Genomic DNA, 19,398 nt, shown 5'->3' with positions numbered 1-19,398 from the left:
CTTGACCCCAATGCACCACGTTGAGGTATGGGCTCCAGATGTCGGAGAACGGTGCTATCAGATTCTCCTTGAGGCAGAAATGGGAACGAAATGAGGACATTAGGCAACACTGTTTGACTGCACCTCAGTTTTAACGTCACCATGATAATTAATGATTGGTCACGAGAGGTTGTGCATGAGGAACAATCTGGGTCGCACAAGCCCCACTGATGGTAGCAGCTGCTGTCGCGGGGTTATAGAGCATTGCTTAATCGCTGCACCACTGCGCCAGGAGTGATGTAAGGACTTCCAGGGATCCATGAATGCAAAGCAGAGTGATCAACGCCGGAGTGTTAAAAGATGACGATAACGAAGATGCCGAAAAAGTAAAAAAAAAAGAAAGAAATCGGTGTGTAGCCACTGAGCATAGGTCGTAGCAGCGACTGCTCACGCATTTCCATCATGTCACCCTGGCGGGCAGGCATCATTGAGTTGTTTTTTTTTATTATTATTATTACTTTTTATATGAGATGCCCAGGCACAACTGGGTTTTGCATGACTGGGCAGAAAAAGACATTCTGTGCAAACCACTTCTGTATAAGCAGTTTATGCGTTAGCTCGCTGCCTGTACGCTGCTCAGGAGACGACCAGTTGGGGGGGGGAGATGTAATGGAAGGAACAACACTGCAGCTGTGTCACTCATGACCAAGCTGTTATGGAGTGAATGAAAAAGCGATGAGAGTTGCCGCAGTGGGTGGCTTCGCATTCTTGTTGAGTACCTTGGATTCTAACATCACAGTACATGCTAGAAACCAAACTGGACCACCATGTATACAAAAGAAAACAGCCGTATGCTGCATCTAAGGCAACAAGAAAAACGAAAAACATTAGTACTATGTAAAAGGAAGAGCATACTAATAAAAGTTAGAGCGAGTATCGCAAAGCAGATGTATGTTTGATTCTGAGCTGCCCCCTGCACAACATTAAAATCTGGCCACCTGTTTCTTTCTTTTTCGCTCTCTCTCTCCTTTGGTAACACAGGTGGATTGCCAGACTTAGGCTGTCAGCTTTTTCATCATTTTGCACTTTTTGTAGCGGTACGTTTTGTAGTCACATCCTACTCTCTGCTATGCCCTGCCGAATTTGCCTACTTATGGAATCCGCTCTGTTATCTTAACTGACCGTCACTTGTTTGCTCTCCATATTGCTTACCTTGGCCATATCCGCTTTCTTTTCTTGATCTCAGCTAGCATATAGTTAATTCGCATTTGCTGCCTAGCTCTAACCCTTTCTCTACTCTCTTTCTTTCTGTTAAGGGGGGACACGGCTCTTTGCGGCCGAAAATTGGTCAAAAAATCGCATTTTCAATCTCTTCATTTTCGCGATCCTGAGGTGATTGCGCAGCTATCTGCAAATTTTCGTTGAAAAATACCGCCTAATTCATGAGTTATAGCGTTCCAAAGACGTGAAACCGCGCGCGCGGCCCTTTAAATTGAGGTCTAATCGCACCGAACTTTGACTGCCCGCAGTTCGAAAAATACGCGCTCCGCCGGCGCCATTTTGGTTTCGTTTGAAATGTCTCGATTCAGGCTATTTCCATACTCCGGTTGGCAACTATGAGCAAGCCCAAGCAGCGGCAAACAAAGAAACAAAATTGAGCAAAACGCGCTCTGCTATTGGCTCTCAAAATCACGTGACCAAAATGGCGACTTTTGGTTGGTTGACGGCGTCGACCGTTTGCAGCCCGGCGCCATTTTGTGTGGGTCCGGCAGTCCCACTGTCACGGCGAAGTGAGGTTTGTGGGGCGCTAAGTGCGAAATATTTCAATTTACGCAAGTCTTAGTCTAAAAGCACTAAAAGATATTGATCCGAAGCGCACTGGGAACGCTGTATCGTTGCATCCTTGTGTCTACATTCAGCAGCCACGCTCCACGACGGTCCGATAACGCCGTAACCGGGGATGCTTAGCGTGACAGCGAGGATTGAACACTCATCCTGAGGGAGCGAAAGGTATAGATACGAAGCGCGTTGTGTACGCTGCATCGTCGCATCCCGTTATCTATAATCAGCCATGCGGCGCCGACCCGTTATCTACAATCAGGGATAAAGCACCGACGCTTCGTGATGGCCTGATAACGCCGACGCTGCTTATAGCGTGACGGCGAGGAGTGATCAGGGCGATTCCTGCCGCCTACAGACAGCGTAATCGTGACTGTGCAGATGAAAAAGCGATACCTAAGTAGCTTCCGTTGACAGCCAGCAACGGCGCGCGCGATAGATCGAGATCTCCGATAAACCTGATGACGCGGCGCCGGCGGGGGCCGCGAAACGGCGTCCCTCAAAGCGCGGAATGGGAAACCTTGACGAAATAAATTTGCTGCTCAATGTTTTGGGGGGCAAGATGAGCAAAGAGCACGTATCGTTTGTTAGGGGCTGACTGCAATCACAGCGCGTGTTGTGAGGTAAAATCGCGCGCTGCAGCTTGGGGGAGGTCACAGTGCAAAGGCACTCCTCCAAACAATGCCATCTATTCGCTGGCAATTTGCTTGTTGCAACCGCAGTTATGTCGACGGGAAATGGTGCTTTTATATCAGAAACCAGCCAGAACTCACTTCTGTGATTTCTAGTTACCCTTAGTGCCACAAAAATATGCCAAAAACGTTTTTTTCGATTTCTCAAAACTGAAATTTTGGCATGCACAGAATTTTGGAGGAGCGATATCTCCAATTCTATATTAGCTATTACTACAATTCTTTTTGTGCTAGAAAGATAAATGCACAGGTTGTGCAATAAGGCTAAATTTAAACTACTGCTTCCTCAGGAAAATTTTGGAAATAGATCGTTTGTCTCAGTAGTCAAAATGAGCTTTTTCTCTGTAATGTTTGACCAGCTGTAACTTTTGTCCAAGTCGTCCTAGAATGCTCATTTATGCCTTATTGCACTCCTTGGTGATTCTAGATCATTTATAAATAGTAATCTTCTCCACAAGATCTTATGTTAATTAACCAAACTTCCTCCAAACAAAAGACATATTTTTCATGATAAATACAAAACTTACTGCTGCAGGGGGAAACTGTTTGCAGTTTTAGAATCAGCACATGAAAATGTACAAACAGTGAAAATTTGGTGTAAATCTGTCCATAAATAAAAAAAATAGTTCTAAGAGGGGTGTCCCCCCTTAATGTTACCGCTATCATCCGTAGTGAGCGAGCTCAGATTGTTGAGGCCTCACCACATTACTTGAGTGACTGACGCTATAGCGCTTCCCTCACAAATGACAGTCACGTGTCTTTTCAACCCCATCAGGTAGCTTCGAAGGTCCGCCCAGCCTCCTGGAGGTGTGCGGCCACTGGTCTGACAGCTCGGGCGCATCGTCCCAGGCCAACGGACAGGAGCAGCTCATGGAACGCATTGCCGATGCCATGAACGAGTCCCCATACAAGGAGAGGCAAGCTGTGCGCACCTCTAGCGGCAGTGGTGAGTTGGGAGTGTGAACAGGTTGAATGGAAGGAACAGCGGGTTGGAGGCGAATAGGTTGACTTGTAAAATAGTTCGATAAAGCCAAAGTCTGTAATATTAAATTTGATCAAGAGCGCTTGCAAGGGGAGCACAATTCTGTCAGTAAAAAGACAGCGACCCACAGAATGCTTGCTTTAGCAGGGAGAGTGTGGAGACGGGGCAAGTTCAAGTGGTCTTCAGCGCAAGACAATTGCATCTCTCTGAGAGTGGGTTGTTTTTTGCAAGAATTAGGAGCGATGTTGTTGGCCATATAAATTTGTTTGTTAATTTCAATTTGGAATGAATTGTTGCACAATTTAATGTGTTTTTATGCTGTTTTGTGTACTAGTACAGTCGAAAGAGTGCAAAAGGTAAAAAATCATAAATTCATAATATAAAATTTCATCAAAAAACCACGCAAGAGCAGCACAGATTAGTCAGTGAAGGTACGACAACTTAGGCAATCCTAACTAGAGAAATGGGGAAATCTGCTCGGAAGCATTAGTGCCGTTCCGAAGGCGTTGAACACTGAAAGAACTGAACGTGTTAGGTTGGCTTCCCCACACTTCATCACCAGCACACATTGGGTAGGTAGGTAACAACTTTATTTCTGAGAGATTTCAGCAAGGGGTTGGAGATCAGATTGCTGCAAGCCCTTGCGCCATGGCGGCCTACGCGGCCCAGCTGACCGTTCTTTCTTGAGCAGCGGCTTCTGAGTTGCGCGACAGTGTCTCTCACTGTTCGGTTGTGGTGATTGTTGGATGTGTGAAGGATGGATGTTCACATTCGCGAAGGGAGTTTGGTAGTGTGTCTGGTTGTGAACAAAATTTGCATGTTGGTGTGTATCTATCTGCGTATATTTTGGAGAGTAGAAGCGGGAGCAGCTGGATATTTGTCAGTAGCCATCACCACGCATTTAATTTTAGTTTTGGTCAGAAACTTGTTCATGGATGGATAGAGGGAGTGCAGTCGGTATGCTGATGTAATTTCTTGGCAAGTTTGGAGACTATCCCTCGATCCAGACGCTGTCTCTCGCCGCTGCAAGCCAAGCGATAGCTAGGGTGGCTTCCCCGCATCACAGCCGTGTCGCGGGGGAAATGATACGTCGAGGCAAAACCTGAAAGGCTACAACCGTCCATTGCGATGCTTCCAGGATGCTGTCAATAGGTGCAAGAGACCAGAATGTGTGCAGCACCCTACTATCAACCCTCTGCATTGCTGTATCTTTTGTGGTAATGTTGGAGAGCACGATTTAACACGATAAAAGCCTGAACGTTGGTGGGAATGCTCGCCACAACATCACCAGTCACTTGCGTAGTGCAGCAAAGCCTGCCTCCTGTCACTGGAGCGGGCATCGCTTGGGGTTAGAGAGTTAGGTAATATCCATTCCATGGGCCAACCGTGTTTGATATACAGTCGAGCCCAGATATATCGAATTCGAAGGGAATCGCGAAATAGCTCAGTAAATTTATAATTCGATATATAAAAGCAAGAATACATTGCACCCACGCTTGATGCATTCTTGCAGCGACATGCTGCCCGCCGGTGTGCTGGCAGTGCACCGCTGGGTTTCTACACCTCATATGCTTTGCATGGAATCTGCAACGGAAGATGTTTTGGAACTAGCCACTGCCTGTCATAAGATGTTTGATTCTGTTGCCAGTAAACCATAAATACTATAGTCTCATTAAAATTGAGATACGGTTAGTTTCAGCAATGATTTTGGCAGCGAAGCATGCCAGGCAGTAGCTTAGTAAGGTTGGCGTCAACGCATGACAGCATTGTGGTGTAGAAAATGAGTAAAAAAGACCGCAGGTCACCCTCAGGTACTCGCGTTCACCTCATCAGACAGTTTCGTAGCGCCACTACTGCCAGCAGCAGCAGCTGCCCAAGTGTGCGCAGTTTATCCATCTCTGTGTGTGAAAAGGGTTTTGAGAGCACTGTTTGAAGCAGCACTTAAAGGGCGCGGCACACAGTTCGATATATTGAATGTTTCGCTGAATGAGGGTTCAATATGCGCAAACATTACTAGTGTTATACTTTTGCATGCGAGTTTTAAGGGGATGTTCTGAATGTTTTATATAAACAGTAATTCTATATATCCGGGCTCGGCTGTATAAAATGAAATTGCATGTGTTTGTGAAAAATATTTAAGAATAGTTCGATGTAGCCAATAATTTGTTATATCCACGGTTGTTATATCAAGGTTTTGCTGTATTCCAGCACATCTCTTATTAAGCTGAGAATTCTACAACACACAGGTCTGCACAGTGTACTTCACAGTCAAAGGCGCCTGTGAGCTTTTCCTGCCAGTAACGGTCAGGTGCCTTGCATGGAACAGAAGATATACCTGAGTGGCTGTGAAGCTAAGCCTAACAGATTTGGCTGGTGTTGTGCCTGCCCTTCTGAATTACTGTCGTCACTTCCTGGAGACTTTTATTCTTAATTGTGTTCATGCCTGCTGATGGCAAAGTAACTGGGGCATTCTCCCTCTCGTTTTCTCAATGACATGTGCTGCATCAGAACTGGCCTGCTTTGAAGACGTTGGTTCGCGCTGCAACTCGGATGTGTCCCTCTACCACTCGCCCAGCCAAAGCACAGAGCACTTACTGGTCTTTTCCTCCACCCAGCAAGACTCTATGTGACTCTCACAGTGAGTGGCATGCGTAGGGCACAACCTGCATTGGAAGCACAGTTTTTTTTCTTTATCAGAGCACTTGGTCATAATCATCTTGAGCAGATTGCAGTTACACATTCAAATGAACTGTCATGAGCGCTCTCCACTGGTGCCACTGAAACTACAAAAGCAGGAGCACTGTATCTCTCTGTGTAGGAAGTAGCAGAACCTCATTCATGCATTTTTTTTTCAATGTGGGGAAAGAACGTATTGTTGGGAAAGACATTTTGAGAAATGTGCAGTTGTTGAATGAGGTACAAAGGCTTTTATTGACAATTTCACTTCATAAAAATTTGTATTAGCATTTCTTGGCACGAAGTCTTAACAGCCCTTTTTCTAGTGCGTGCAAAAGTCGGTACACGTTTGCATTGCCCCTGGTGGGGAAGAAACATTGCAACACATTCGGACCGTCAGTGGCATTGGCAAAACTAATCAGGTCGCTTCCTTGTTTATGGATGCTGCGTCATTTTTGGAACTTCAGTTCTGAAATTTTTGGGAGCTCAGTTTTGGAATTTTTATGGTCACATTGGGACTAGCCTGAATGTCCTCATTTCATGCCTGACTTGGTCGCTGTAAAGCATCTAGCTATTACTGTGGTGTTAAAAACACTGGGTCCTTAGTCTAATCCCTCATTTCTTGTAAAGCCACCTGAGGCGGTGGCTTTGCATGAATTTCTTTTTCTTTATTGCTTCAAATGAACATGAAGCGTAATGGAATAACAATCTTCCTTATTGAACAGCTGTGTTCTTTCAAGTCATGCTTGTCTTACGCTGCTTCTTACCAATGGCACATTAGCCATTTTCAGTGTCATTTGTGTTGAGACTGAACGCATATCTTCTTGGACCTTTATCTATATCTTTATGGCTGCTTATTATGCTCCGAAGTATTACTCAGTCTTATGTATCTTATGTAGGAGCATTTTTTTTTTCTATTTTTAAAGTCACAAAGCATACTTACCTCTTTTAATGGGCTTCCAGTCAGATTTGGACTGCATAGGCTGAGTGTATGACTTTAAACAGCTGCCTTATTTGTCCCTTGGCTTCAGAGGACTAGAAAGAGGAATCATCACAGAGAGGGCACAGCTGATAGAAACATCAGCAAATACTTTTATTGCAGTTACTTTAGTACTGCTGTTGATTTCAGTCATGAAAGAAAAAATGTTGCGGGAGTGAATGACTTTGCATGATTCGCCAGTGTTTAGAAAGCCTATTAAAAGGACTTTGCTCAGTGACTAACTGCAGTTTGGTCACCTGTTCTTTCTTTTCTTTGCCTGATTTGACAGCTTGGACGCTCAATTGGGCCTGTGGACCAGATGAAGTCATCAGTTTTTAGATCACAGAACCTGGGCTGCAACAGCACACTCCAGTTCAATGTTATTGTGTTTGTTCTTTGTGACAAAAAAAAAGCGCTATTTACCATTGTCGTGTACAAAAAAATGAGAAAAAAAAAATGGAATTGATAATTTTGAACTTCAGAGACGACACTTTCGAATGACGTGTTTATGTCGCATGTCCCAATATTGCTTTTGTACTCAAAGCGAGACAAGGAAAAAGGAAAAAAAAAATGCTTTTTAAGTTGTTTTCTGCTAGACATGGTGGACCTGTCATGTAGCAGACATAAAAGGCTGTGTAGTATAAATAGTTTAGCACTTATATATATATATATTATATATATAATATGCATTTCATCGCATCGAGGAAGCGCAATAAAAATTTATGAATGCTCTGTATGTGCCTCTGTGACTGCAGTGACTCTATCCGTGCACTTGGTACTTACTAAGCATTAGTTAGTTGCCTACAATAGGAGGGGCAGGGATGGAAAGTAGCATTTCGTGTCTCTGCTTGAAATACAGATTTAAACAGTGGTTTAACTATCAAGTAAATCGAGCTGGCTTTCGTTGCTTGGCCTGCAACTTGCCTTCCATGTAAGTAAAATGGACCCAAAAAAAAGTTATTTCTTGACTTTGCTCTTTAAAAATGCTTGGAAGAACATATTGTTACCGGTGAACTGGTAACTGATTAAGTGAACGAATCGTGAACGAAGAAGTGGCGGTGCGCTGGACGACGACGACGTTGACAGTGGGTAGCTGGGCCCTTGCTGAGTGCTGGCCGTCTCAGAGCAGCCGCCAATATAGACTTACCGTAACATCCCCGTAACATCTTTTGGTGGAGGTGCGGGGTATCAATATCATCCAAACGGTGTACTTATATGAGCACTGGAAAACGCCCCAAAGTTGCGTATTTTGGAAAGAATCACAAAAGATATTTCTTCGGTATGGAAAAAAAAGTACTTGTGGCCAACAAAGAAAAAAGTTCCAATGCTGTATTTCGACTGTCCATTTCAGAAATGTTGCTTTAAGAAAAAAAATTTTTATACCATAAGTATGCTTGAAGTTTTTCTGAATCAAACTTAGCGACGAAGAATATGCTACTTTAATTGAAAACGTAGCTTTTACAAGCTAGAAAAGGGCAAAAAGTAGTACAGACGTCGTCATCACCGGAAAACTTCACAAGCAAACTGCATGCATTAACAGCCTTTTTGTGCGCGGACGTCAAGGGTTGGGCTTCACTTCAAAGCTGTGGTCACGGAGTCCTTTTTCGTGTAGGTGTCACAAGTTTGAATAGAGTGGCGACAAAATTTTTTGGCTGCAATTTTCATGGATAGGATAGGATAGGAAAACTTTTAAAGTCCAACAGCCAGAGGGCTATCCACCTAGACGACGGCCGAAAGGTCTTGACTCTCGGCGGCGGCTTCGGCCAGTCAGTAAAATCATCTTTCGCTGCTGGGCAAACATCAACGCACACAGAGCTGTAGAGTACTTTTTACAGAACTAAAATTGGATGGAGCTGTCCTGAATGTCCCTTTAATTGATCTGACACCGATTTCATGGAGGTGGTCTGGTTGCATAGTTATGGCGTAGTGAGCAGATTGGTTGTATTTGCTGGCATAATGAACACAAATTTTTTCACCATGATGTGCAAGAAAATTTTGCAGGCAAATATGCAGTTAGCACAATTTTAGGTATAGGTTTATGCGGTTTAACGTCCGACTAGGGCAATGAGAGACGCCGTAGTGTAGGGCTCTGGAAATTTTGACCACCTGGGGTTCTTTCGCATGCAATGACATCGCACAGTAGACGGGCCTCTAGAATTTCGCCTACATCGAAATTCGACCACCGCGGCCGTGATCGAAGCCGTGTCTTTGGGGTCGGCAGCCGAGCACCATAACCACTGAGCCACCGCGGCGGCTAGCAAAATTTTGAGGCGGTGTACAAGGGATAAAAAGGCACATATGTTGGAATGACAATAGCTTCGGGTGCGACTAAATCTTTAAACAGTGGCAATGATAAAAAAAAATTCAGACAGTGCTCGGTTCACTGTGCGATTATTCAAATATCGTTATTAAGGAGACGCATTTTCATGCGGTGATGCGATTCGACGTTCTACAGCTGTTCGGCCGATGGTTCGTAAAGAGGCTCTCGGACTGCGATAGTCCGGCCAGCGACAGCGTGTTAAAGGGGCCCTGAAAGCCTCCCAATAAAGGTGCGGTATTCCTGTGATGTTAAAGAACACCGCTTCTCGAGTATCCACCAACAAGACATTTTTAAATACGTTTTGTAGAAGTTTAGTAATCTGTAGTCAAATTTGAATTTCATTGTCTTGGCCGCTTTTCCTCTCGTCAATTTTTGCGCGTTCAAAGTTCCGCGCTCGTCCGCCGCCGCGCGCGGGAATTCCCGGGCGGGTGGAACTTCCTGACCGACTGGAGTGACGTTGCTGGCCGGCCGCGGCCATGGCAGCTGTATGACGCCTGAAATTATCTAACCAGTAGCCATCTCTGAACATAATTACGCAGGAGCGCGTGACGGAAGAGGCGTGAGCACGAAAAAGTCTCCAGATAAGGACTAGCCAAATTTCGCGCGCGATTTTGAGTTCTCTGCTGCGTTTAGAAGTGTATTACTTGGCACAGGTGTTCAAGATGAGAGAATGCAGTGACTGAGCGAGTTCATGTATTCTCCTCAGAAGGTCTTTCAGCGCCCCTTTAAGAAACCTCGTTTCTTTCACGAACGTCACTATTTCGACGGGAGTACGTTGAAACAGAAAGGCACGCGGCGAGCGCTGCCCGCAGGCGCTTATGCCAAGGGGCCAAGTCAAGCTGGTGCTGCTGAGATAAAAGAATGCGAAGCGTCGCTTAAGCCGTCGTGTGCATCAGCTTCGCGGTCTGCGCTGCATGACCCGGGTAAGCGTGGACACGTTTGGACAAACCGCCCACGAAACACAAAACGTCTTACAAACGTCTCGGAACAGCTTCAAATGACTACAAACGTCTTGCGCTGCGTTCAAACGTCTCATAGATGTCGACAAGAAGAAGTTTCCTCTGCGACGTCTCTTAAACATCTGCAGTCAGATGTTTGCTGTGAAACTTCTGTGAAACATCTGTAGTCAGATGTTTTCTAGGCTTGTTTCTAACACGTGGAACTTAAGACCACGTCGAGGAGACGCGCCTAGCAATCAGCAGAGAGTTGCCGCCGTGGATTAAACATGCTGTAACTCACGGCACATAAATTAGATGGCTCTCCTGGTTGACGTTTCGAAGAGCAGGCGCGCCGGTGCAAAGACCGCTCTTTGTATTCGAACACTGAAAGCGCGTTTTCTCCTACGGAGCCCGAATCACGTTCCACATCGAGTGCAGCTAACCCGCCACTCGTAAGGCTGGATTTAGGTAACATATAATGGCCCTGAAAGCCGACGGTAGTTACGCTAGCGAAAAAATTTGCTTCATGTTGCGAACGCCTCTGTTACGCCTCGGCTAGCTGGCGGCAGCACGCGGATTGACAGGCGCAGCGTAGAGATGTGAAGGCCTGAAAAAAACACTGCAATTTTGGAAAAAAACCGGTTTTTTTCGTTTTTTTCAGACGAGCAAAAATGGAAAGAAACATCGAAAATTTCACAATGCAATTTCAAGGTCTTATGATTGCTTGCTTTCAGTTTAGGTTTTTGTTTTTCCTTTGATAACCATTACAGTGTGCATCGTTGAACGATTGGAGAGCAGTGGTCATCGCCGGTGCCAGGTAGTGCTTTTAAAATGTTCGTGCTGCGAGTACGCGGGTTGAAGGCCAGGTCACATGTAAGATCCAGGCTTAATTTAAAAACACACTAATACTTGAACTCACGGCTGAAGTAGAACAAAATGGCTGCAAATTTTACAGCGCGACACACACAGCATAAATAACATAGGCTGCTGTGCACGTAAGCGGTTTTAGCCAAATACAAGCCTAGCTTCTTGATTTCCAACGTAGCAGAGTACAGGACATCCGCAGGAATTTGATCCAGGACAGGGGTCTGGGACTCAGCGAAGCACGTGGCCCCATCTACCTGGTGGCAAGGCCTTTGCACCAACCAGCCGCTAACTCGTCTGGCTTGCCGACTGCTGCAGATGCCACCATCAACCGCCAGCTGCTAACGAAACTGGTCACGTTTCGGAAACGTGCGAACAAGGACTCGCAACAGGATTTCAGGGGAACGCGTACGAAAGCTCGTGTATGTGCAGTCGAACCTAGCTGTGGACACAACTTCAATCCATGCTGCTGCGCGTAGTGCCACATCCAGCGACAGTGACTATGAGTCCGATATGGATCAGTTTTCATGTTTTCTTTCTCGGTGCAATAGAACAAGAAGTTCGTTCCACAAATATGATATTTAGATCTCCATATTCGCCTGAAGTGCAAATCATTATTTATCTTCTCGGTGCAATAGAACAAGTTCGTTTCACAATATGTCATCTATAACTGCATATTCGACTTTACTTCGAAGCATTATTATTGATCGTTGTGCTGTTGCAAATAAATCTGTTTTTGACACGTTTTGCAAAATTTCCAATTTTTCATGAAAAAAACCCTGAAAAGAATGGTTTTTTTCATGCCAATCAAAATTTCTTGAAATTTTACATCTCTAGCGCAGCGTACGCTGCCTTCGCCGCCGCCTTCGCCGAGCTCGCTCGCGCGCTTATCACCCGCGCGCTATCGTGTCGGCAGATCTTGGAGGCATGCTTGGAGGCAATAATCTTTCTTGAGTCACGCCGCAGCTTGCTGCTTGGTGTCGCTCGCACGGTGGCGATGCAGGCTAGTTTGCCAAAGTGGTTTTAACCGTTTGAAGCAGTACTTCATTTCGCCATTTAGCGTTGCAGAGGCTAGCGATACGCGCGCGAAGTGGATGCTGCGTACGTTGTACGTTTCGCTGCGCACTTTTTTCCGCGCTGGTGGGCACTTCACGCCGCTGCAGTTCGCAGTTTCCCCTTTTTCTGCGGTACCGTTTACTACCAGTGTTGCACTGAGATGTGAGCCTCGGAAATTGCTTTCGCTAAGCCTCTAACGCGCCTGATTGAACGGTCGGCTAGTGTGTCACTCCTTTGGTTTACAAATCACAAAACAGTATCAGCCAGTGCTTTACATACCAAAGTGCTATTTGAGCTTTTGTTAAGTGGATACAGCTAGGCTGCTCTCGCATGCGAGTTGCTTTCTTTACCAAGGCGGTGACAAGGTGAACGTGACAAAGCTTTAAACCAACCAGCTTTGTTTAAGCGTACGTTGATAAGGCGCGAATTTTTTTCTAGACATTGATTAAAGTCTGTGCTCTATTGCATTCTGGCAGGGTTTTATTCTTGCCAAGGACTCTCATCTGGCCACCTGTGTGCTCTAATTCTTGCTGTGATTGCCGTCAGTGAAACTCGCGTTAAAAAGGCTTTGGTTATCTTCACTAAGGTATTTGTTTGGGCTAGTCGGTACATTGTTAAAACTGAAGGCACAGCGCACGAAGGACCTGTCCTGTCCATCGTGCGCTGTGCCTTCAGTTTTTTGGTTATCTTAACTGCGTCAAGCTTTTATTTCATTACGATTGAGAGCCCCGGCACAAAGGTAGTTTACTCAGTGGTGCTGCTCTGTATGTGTGCAGGCTGTTTGACAGTGCAGTGAAGTACTACGGCTCTTTGCAGGCATGGCAGCTTTTATTTTTTGGAAAATCATTGCGCCGTGCACAGCTGGCGTTGTCCCTGCTTCACTGTGTGCATTTCGTTTTGGGTACAGGCTGTTGAACAGTGGTTTTCAGAGGACCTCCTTTCCTGCTCAAATTCTCAAGTTTTGGTAAGCACGCTTTGCAGCTGACACCTTTTCTTTCACTTCATGATTTCTTGTATTGGTCTGGGCTGTTTGCTAATGTTCATTCCACAAGCCCCATTATTTGTTTGTCCTTTAGAACCCCAACTGTTGGCCGGAGGAGCAAGGACCTGGTCTAGTTTCACGCAAATTAATCGCAGCACCTTGTACTTGGTTGTTCAGAAAACTTGGCCTGGAGATTGTTTCAGTTCTGAGGTGGGAATCTGGACAAATGCTTCTTGTGCAGTGGTGTAAGTAATCTCTTGCCCTCTGTTTGAGCTTCATCGTACAGATTAGAAAGGGCTTGTTTGGCAGTGCAGTGTTAGGAACCTTATACATACACACTTTTATTTCTTATCTTTCAGATGTGCCCCTGTGTGGCTGTCAAGGAGAGGTCCAAGATTTAACCCATCTCTGGTGTATACTGAAGTGATGCAGGTATTACCAGGACAGCAGCATCTGTGCTATGTTTTCGTGCGACGGTGCAAGATGTCAACCATCAACCACTTTTGATTCAGCCACATCTTGCAGGTAAGAGAAAGCCTGTTTGCAAGATGCAGCTTAGGAGGTTCTGTGAGTACAGTGTGCATGACAGTAAGGCAGTGCACTTGCTATTGACTGCTTGGCTTTCAGTGTCCATGCACGCTGTTTGAATTTTGCTTCTGTTAAAGGCCTCCACAGTGATTGACTTCTTGAGTTTATGGTGAGCCGTAGCACTCTGCTGAAATGCCGCTTGCAATGACATCATATGCATATATGTTTTTGGTTAGCTTATTTTATTGTCTGTGCTGTCACTCCTTGCCATTTCCTGGTCTTATTTGCTTCCGACTCCTCATTGGCCATTCTACATGCACCTGACTAACTGTGCTTTTGGTTACTCTAATCTTTTTCACTTCTGCAGGCTGCTGAACAGAGCTGGATTTGACCTCCCCTTGTTACCATCTAGTTGGCATCCTCCTTGCAAGGAAAGCGATGTTTGGAACACCTAGCGAGCTCTTCATTGCCGTCCACATCACAGCAACTTGATCATCAACGCATCCGTTGTGAACAAGGCCTGGGGCCGAATGAATTTTTGATTTAACAGTTGGTTGCTGCTCGACACTTTCCCGCCATCCAAGTGCTTACCGTTGTAATGTCAGCCAAACCAGTGAAGCTACCTCCTCCATGGCTTCTAACATTAATTTCCTGGTCCCTTTCTTTTTTGTGTGTGGGTGTATGCACTGGATTCAATAAAGAGTAACGCAGTGACTGAAAAGTGTGCTAGCACATGCATTTATGGCTCATTACTACAGCCATACATCCCTTGTAATGTGGGCTTATTGTTCGGGTCATTGCAGATCAGCTTTGAGTTAATTTTTGGGTGTATACCAGAAAAATGAACTATAACATTTTTAAAGCTTTAGAGGGTTTAAAGGCAGCACTAAAAATCAGTCTTGAAATGCGTAAGATATTACAGGCGCCCATTTCGGAAAAAAAAGGAACGTCTAAAAAAATTCTAGAAAAGTTCTACCTCAGAAGTTTTCTAGCCGTATACAAGCGTAGCGTTAGCAGAGCTAATAGAGGGCTAGTAAACGTCTAAGTCTAAAACACTGCTTAGATGAAACTTCTTCTAGATGTCAAGCTTTTTTTTTTTTTTCGAGACTTTTTTTAGACGTCTATTAGCGCTTTTTGTGTTTCGTGGGTTGGCAGCGAGGTGAGCTTGCTTTGGGCCGATCAGCTCGGCGTCTGCATGGCTTAAGCATGATGCCAGAGGAGCGAATGTGTGCTGAAAAGCCTCTGGTCGGCACCGGTTGACCAAGCGCCAGTGCCATGCGCGGAGAAGCTACAAGTGGTGGAGTCAAGGTCGGCCGCATATGGCTGGACGTACCGCATGACGTCACAGTGATCGAGCGTTTTCATTTCAGCTGGTACTATATATGGCCGCTTCGCAGCAGAAGGAAAAGGCCCGGGCTCACCGCCACCGCTCTTAATCTCGTTAATCAGCTGTCTCTGATTACATTCGCTACACCAATAAGCTTATCTCTACTATTTTTTTTCGTGTTGCTGCGGGCGTGCATCAAGTGTCATCATGACGTTTGTACTGCCCTTTCAAGTGTGTGCGGGCGCCAATACTCACTGAGACAAGCCTAGCAATGCTTCTGAGGCACTGCTGCATCCGAAGAAGCCTTTGCATTGTGTTGGTGCCGTAGCCAGAGCCTGAACGCAACGGCTCGTCGCGGAATTGATCGCATCTTGTGGATTAAATAGCCTTCGCCGTATTTCTCACTCGTCCCGAGGGGCGGAGCAACGTCGGTACAAAGTCAGGCCGTAGACGCTACCCCAACCTTAAATTGCTCGGCACGACCTCATATACCATGGTCGTGCCGAGACTGCACGATGGGCGTGTTGTAGTACCTCACGCGGGGCAACGTCAGCCCCTCAATCCTTGGCCGTCATTGGATACCGGCATTGAGACAATGGCCCAACGAATATCACTCTAAAAATTGTACCACCATATAAGAGTAAAAAGGTTGTTTGCTTGTCCCAGGGCTAACACCCTTCGAGAAAGAGAGAAAGGAAAGGCGAGGAGGTTAACCAGTGGGTCCTCCGGTTGGCAACTATGAACTGGAGAAAAGGGAAGATGGGCGTAAAATAAAACGAGAAAAGTGCGGTTTGAAAGTCGCAGGCTGCTAGCAGTGACCTGTGCTCTGTATAACGGCCGCCGAACACTGCGGCCCCAAGACAGCACAGCACGCGTCCTTCGTCGCCAAACACAGGGAATTCACACAGACATTCCACCGTGAAGAAAGAAGGCTTCTGAACTCGCAGGGTGTTAGCCCTTGTACAGTGTTACACCTTGAAGGGTGTGAAAAATTTTACATGTATATTTCCAACTGCAGTAGAATTTAGAAGAACAATTTATAGCCGTTAAATAAACACACCTAAAGCAGGAAAGAAAGTTGGGCTTATTGGTACATAGGTTCATTGTACAATCAGGCCGAAATATAACGTGAACGCGCGTGTGAACAAAACAAATTATTTTACCTGCGTACTTCCATCTGCTGTGCACAGCTAGCCTGATTCGTGTTTCTGTATAAAGGGTCTACACATACTCAGAAACTGGTTTTAAAGGAATACTTCGACGCAAAGTAGAAAAGCGCGGCATAGGCGTGTTCGCCTGACTACATACCTGACTATATACAGTGGCGCTAAAAAACAATACGCGAAGGGTGGACACACATAACAGGCGCTATACTATATAGAAAAAAGCGTTGCTTTTTAGATAATATATTTTACTTTTCAGTTTTTATTTTATATAGTACTTTCCAGATTTTTTTTTTTCATTGTTTCTCTTCACAATTATTTATACCGAAAGTTGAGATAAAGCGCTTTTATTGCCAGTAAGTGCCTGTCGTTCATGTCTCATTTTCTTTACGCGCATATTTTTATGTGTCATACGCACCTGCAACAAGCTTTGGTGAGCCGTAAAACAAGAGCGTACGGGTTGCAAAGGCGACTTGCATCCTATAAAGTAGGGTAAGTGACAACATGAAGTACTTCGATCTCAACCAACGTTGACTTACAACGTCGCTTGAGAACTGCTTTTCATGTAGATCTGTTTAAGATAGTTTATCTGTACGGCCAATCTGCGAGCAAATGTAGCACACGCGGCAGCATACCCAACTACACGCGGAGCCTGGTCTCTTCGAGTATGCATCCAGCTGATTCAGCGACTAGAAGTTGTGGAAGGTTTGTCCGGCATCGCAACAAACATTTATCGGTAAGCTTTAAAAAGATATGAGCTTCGAATTGGCTATGCATACTTTGTCATGTCCGTATCTTAAAAGTAGTCGTAGGCTGGCCGCCTGTTTCATTGCGCCCTTTGATAACAGGAAATAATTTTTGAATGTTTTGTTTACATGAGACTATAGCGGCCGTATTCCCTCCCGGTACCCTCAACGGCGGTTATCTCCGTCACGTACATATTATGATCTTTTAAAAATAACATCGGATAACTTCATGTCGGCCTAACCTTCCTGGTCGACATTTATGCAACTGCGTCCCTGCTCAACGTTAGCTCAATGTCGGTCCAAGGCTCATCTGCCGATCAGGTCAGTGGCCGACTTGTCGGTCTTGGTATTTTTGGCCTAGCTCACTAGGATTAAAGGGCTTGAACTCATTTTCGACAGAAGGCATGGTTTCAAATACATGAGCTTATCCTAGCCGCTTAATTGGTTGCAGGCTACAGCTAATGGTAGATATAGGTAATGTTAAAATTGCTATAACAAAACAGTTTGTTACTAAACAACAGAAATGGAAATGTGTTAACCTTGAGTGCCCCAATAGAAGACCATGTATTTAATATCTAGCTCTTACGTACTAAATTTTTCTTGCGAAGCGATATAAAGAACCCAAAATGGACCACAGCAGCCCTTTTGCGTTGGGTATATCGATTTGTAGTTGCGCAGCAATTCTATAACCATTCGATGCAACAAACTGAAATTACCACAGATAACTCACTCAGTTCATAAAACATGCGCAGAACATTTAAACGGTACATAAGCGCAAACTTCGGCGCGACAAAATTTTGAGGACGCGTCGCAACTAGCTTGGCCGAAACTCGGTACGCGGTACGCCGAACAATGGACACCTTTAGTGCACCGTGTTACCGGTACCGGACTACTGGGAGCCCGATCGCAGCCAATGCGCAAATCGTCTTGACGGCGCCAGATGGCTCCAGGTACCCTTCAGGTGCGCGCGCACCTGCATCAAAACCAATCAGTTCGTGCCCACCGGCGGTGGGCAGGCTCACGGTAATCCGGTAACGATAACGCGGTACGGTATGCTAAAGGTGTAAGACTGTTACCGGAGTACCGGGAGCCCGCCTACCACCGCTGAGCACGCGCTGATTGGTTCCGCAGCTGCGGGCGCGAGCACAGCTGCCGGGTATGTGGTGCCATCTGGCGCCGTCAAGGCAATTTGCGCATGCGCATTGGCTACGCGCAGGCTCCCGGTAATCTGGTACCGGCAACGGTAATACGGTACTCGGCATGCTAAAGGTGGCAGCACACTGCTCACGGCCCGCTGCACCTCGGCAGAGCTGCCAATATCAGTAGAGTTCTCCCGTATCTACAACCCCTGGCTGCACACGGCCCGCTCCGAGCTTTGCGCGAGCACACTGTGCCTCTCAACTTCCGTGCTCAGTTTAGTTTTCCTGGCATGATCGCGACTCGTGGTTTGGCCGTTTGGTGTACTTGACGGTGTCGGCATTCCGCTCGTTTCACAAGGCCGAGACAAGTGGCAGTGGTGCAAAATGAAAGCATAAGGTGATTACTGTTGACTAAAAGGCGGCCATGGTCAGAGCAATAGCCTTCGGTTTGGCGCACCTGCTCTCCACCACAAGGCATTGCTGCCATGCGGTGAAGCCATAAAACAGCAATGCTGCCCAGCGTGCTTAGGTGTAATGCGGAGAAGCCAACCAAAGCAGATACTCGCGGTGGCAATTTCACCGCGAGCCCCGCTTTTGCCGAGGCCCGTGTTGTCTTCAGCGCTAGTGCAACAGAGCTAAATATTCAGAATAAGCCTCTCCCTGTCATCGGCTATATAATTCCTTCAAGGCGCTGAAAACTACGCGGGCTGGGGAAGAAATGGGTGTGCGTTGGAGACGCTAAGATATTCGTTACTGTACCCATAATTGTCCGCATCGCGAACGCTCGGAGCACGTGTCTAAGGCTTCCTTGGAGGCATGAATTGTGGAGCACAGGATATGAAGTCTTCCAAATTTTTAGTAGCGTCTTCTAGGCGCTGAACACGGTAGCTTTTGCGATCGTCCTCGTCAAGCTTGACGCCAACCGTACGCTGTGCGAGAGCATTTGCCGAGCCGGCAAACTCCACCTGCGGCCGTAGTGTCGGTTGTATGTGTATCCTTCAACATATGCTTACACACTCGGGCCCCTCACACTATTCCACGGGTTTATACTAATGTAAAACGGCGGTTTTTCGACTGTCAGGTCACAGGAGGGGTCCGGAGCTGCGAGGATAATTAAGCGACGCCAACGAGGAATTTGCCAAGAAGGCACGGGCTGTGGTAAAAGCGGGTGCTTGGCAACGCCTCAAG

General features: G+C 46.0%; 1 protein-coding gene and 1 long non-coding RNA gene across 3 annotated transcripts in view; both read left to right on the top strand.

The window, feature by feature from the left end:
- The window catches only part of LOC149363904 (BCAS3 microtubule associated cell migration factor-like), a 39,428-nt gene extending 31,545 nt beyond the window's left edge, over positions 1 to 7,883 (top strand). Inside the window, exons 20-22 of the mRNA XM_089573878.1 lie at positions 3,286 to 3,456; positions 6,001 to 6,130; positions 7,437 to 7,883. Coding sequence (XP_089430004.1) covers positions 3,286 to 3,456; positions 6,001 to 6,122 — 293 coding nt within the window. The 3' untranslated portion in view covers positions 6,123 to 6,130; positions 7,437 to 7,883. The remainder of the gene's footprint in view (positions 1 to 3,285; positions 3,457 to 6,000; positions 6,131 to 7,436) is intronic.
- Positions 7,884 to 13,012: 5,129 nt separating this feature from the next.
- LOC149363903 (uncharacterized) lies at positions 13,013 to 14,556 on the top strand. 2 transcript variants are annotated; one of them, XR_016288591.1, is made up of 4 exons: positions 13,013 to 13,289; positions 13,402 to 13,552; positions 13,667 to 13,832; positions 14,203 to 14,556. It is a non-coding gene; the product is annotated as an uncharacterized LOC149363903 (long non-coding RNA). The 2 variants fall into 2 exon arrangements; XR_016288590.1 differs by lacking the exon at positions 13,013 to 13,289 and having other exon boundaries at positions 13,321 to 13,552.
- Positions 14,557 to 19,398: the final 4,842 nt, after the last annotated feature.

The sequence above is a fragment of the Amblyomma mixtum genome, chromosome 2 (genome assembly GCF_055824585.1).
Source record: "Amblyomma mixtum isolate Tamu chromosome 2, ASM5582458v1, whole genome shotgun sequence".
Classification (NCBI taxonomy): Eukaryota; Metazoa; Arthropoda; class Arachnida; order Ixodida; family Ixodidae; genus Amblyomma; species Amblyomma mixtum.
The sequence above is the reverse complement of the archived record's forward strand: the minus strand, read 5'-3'. Positions and strand labels throughout refer to the sequence as shown.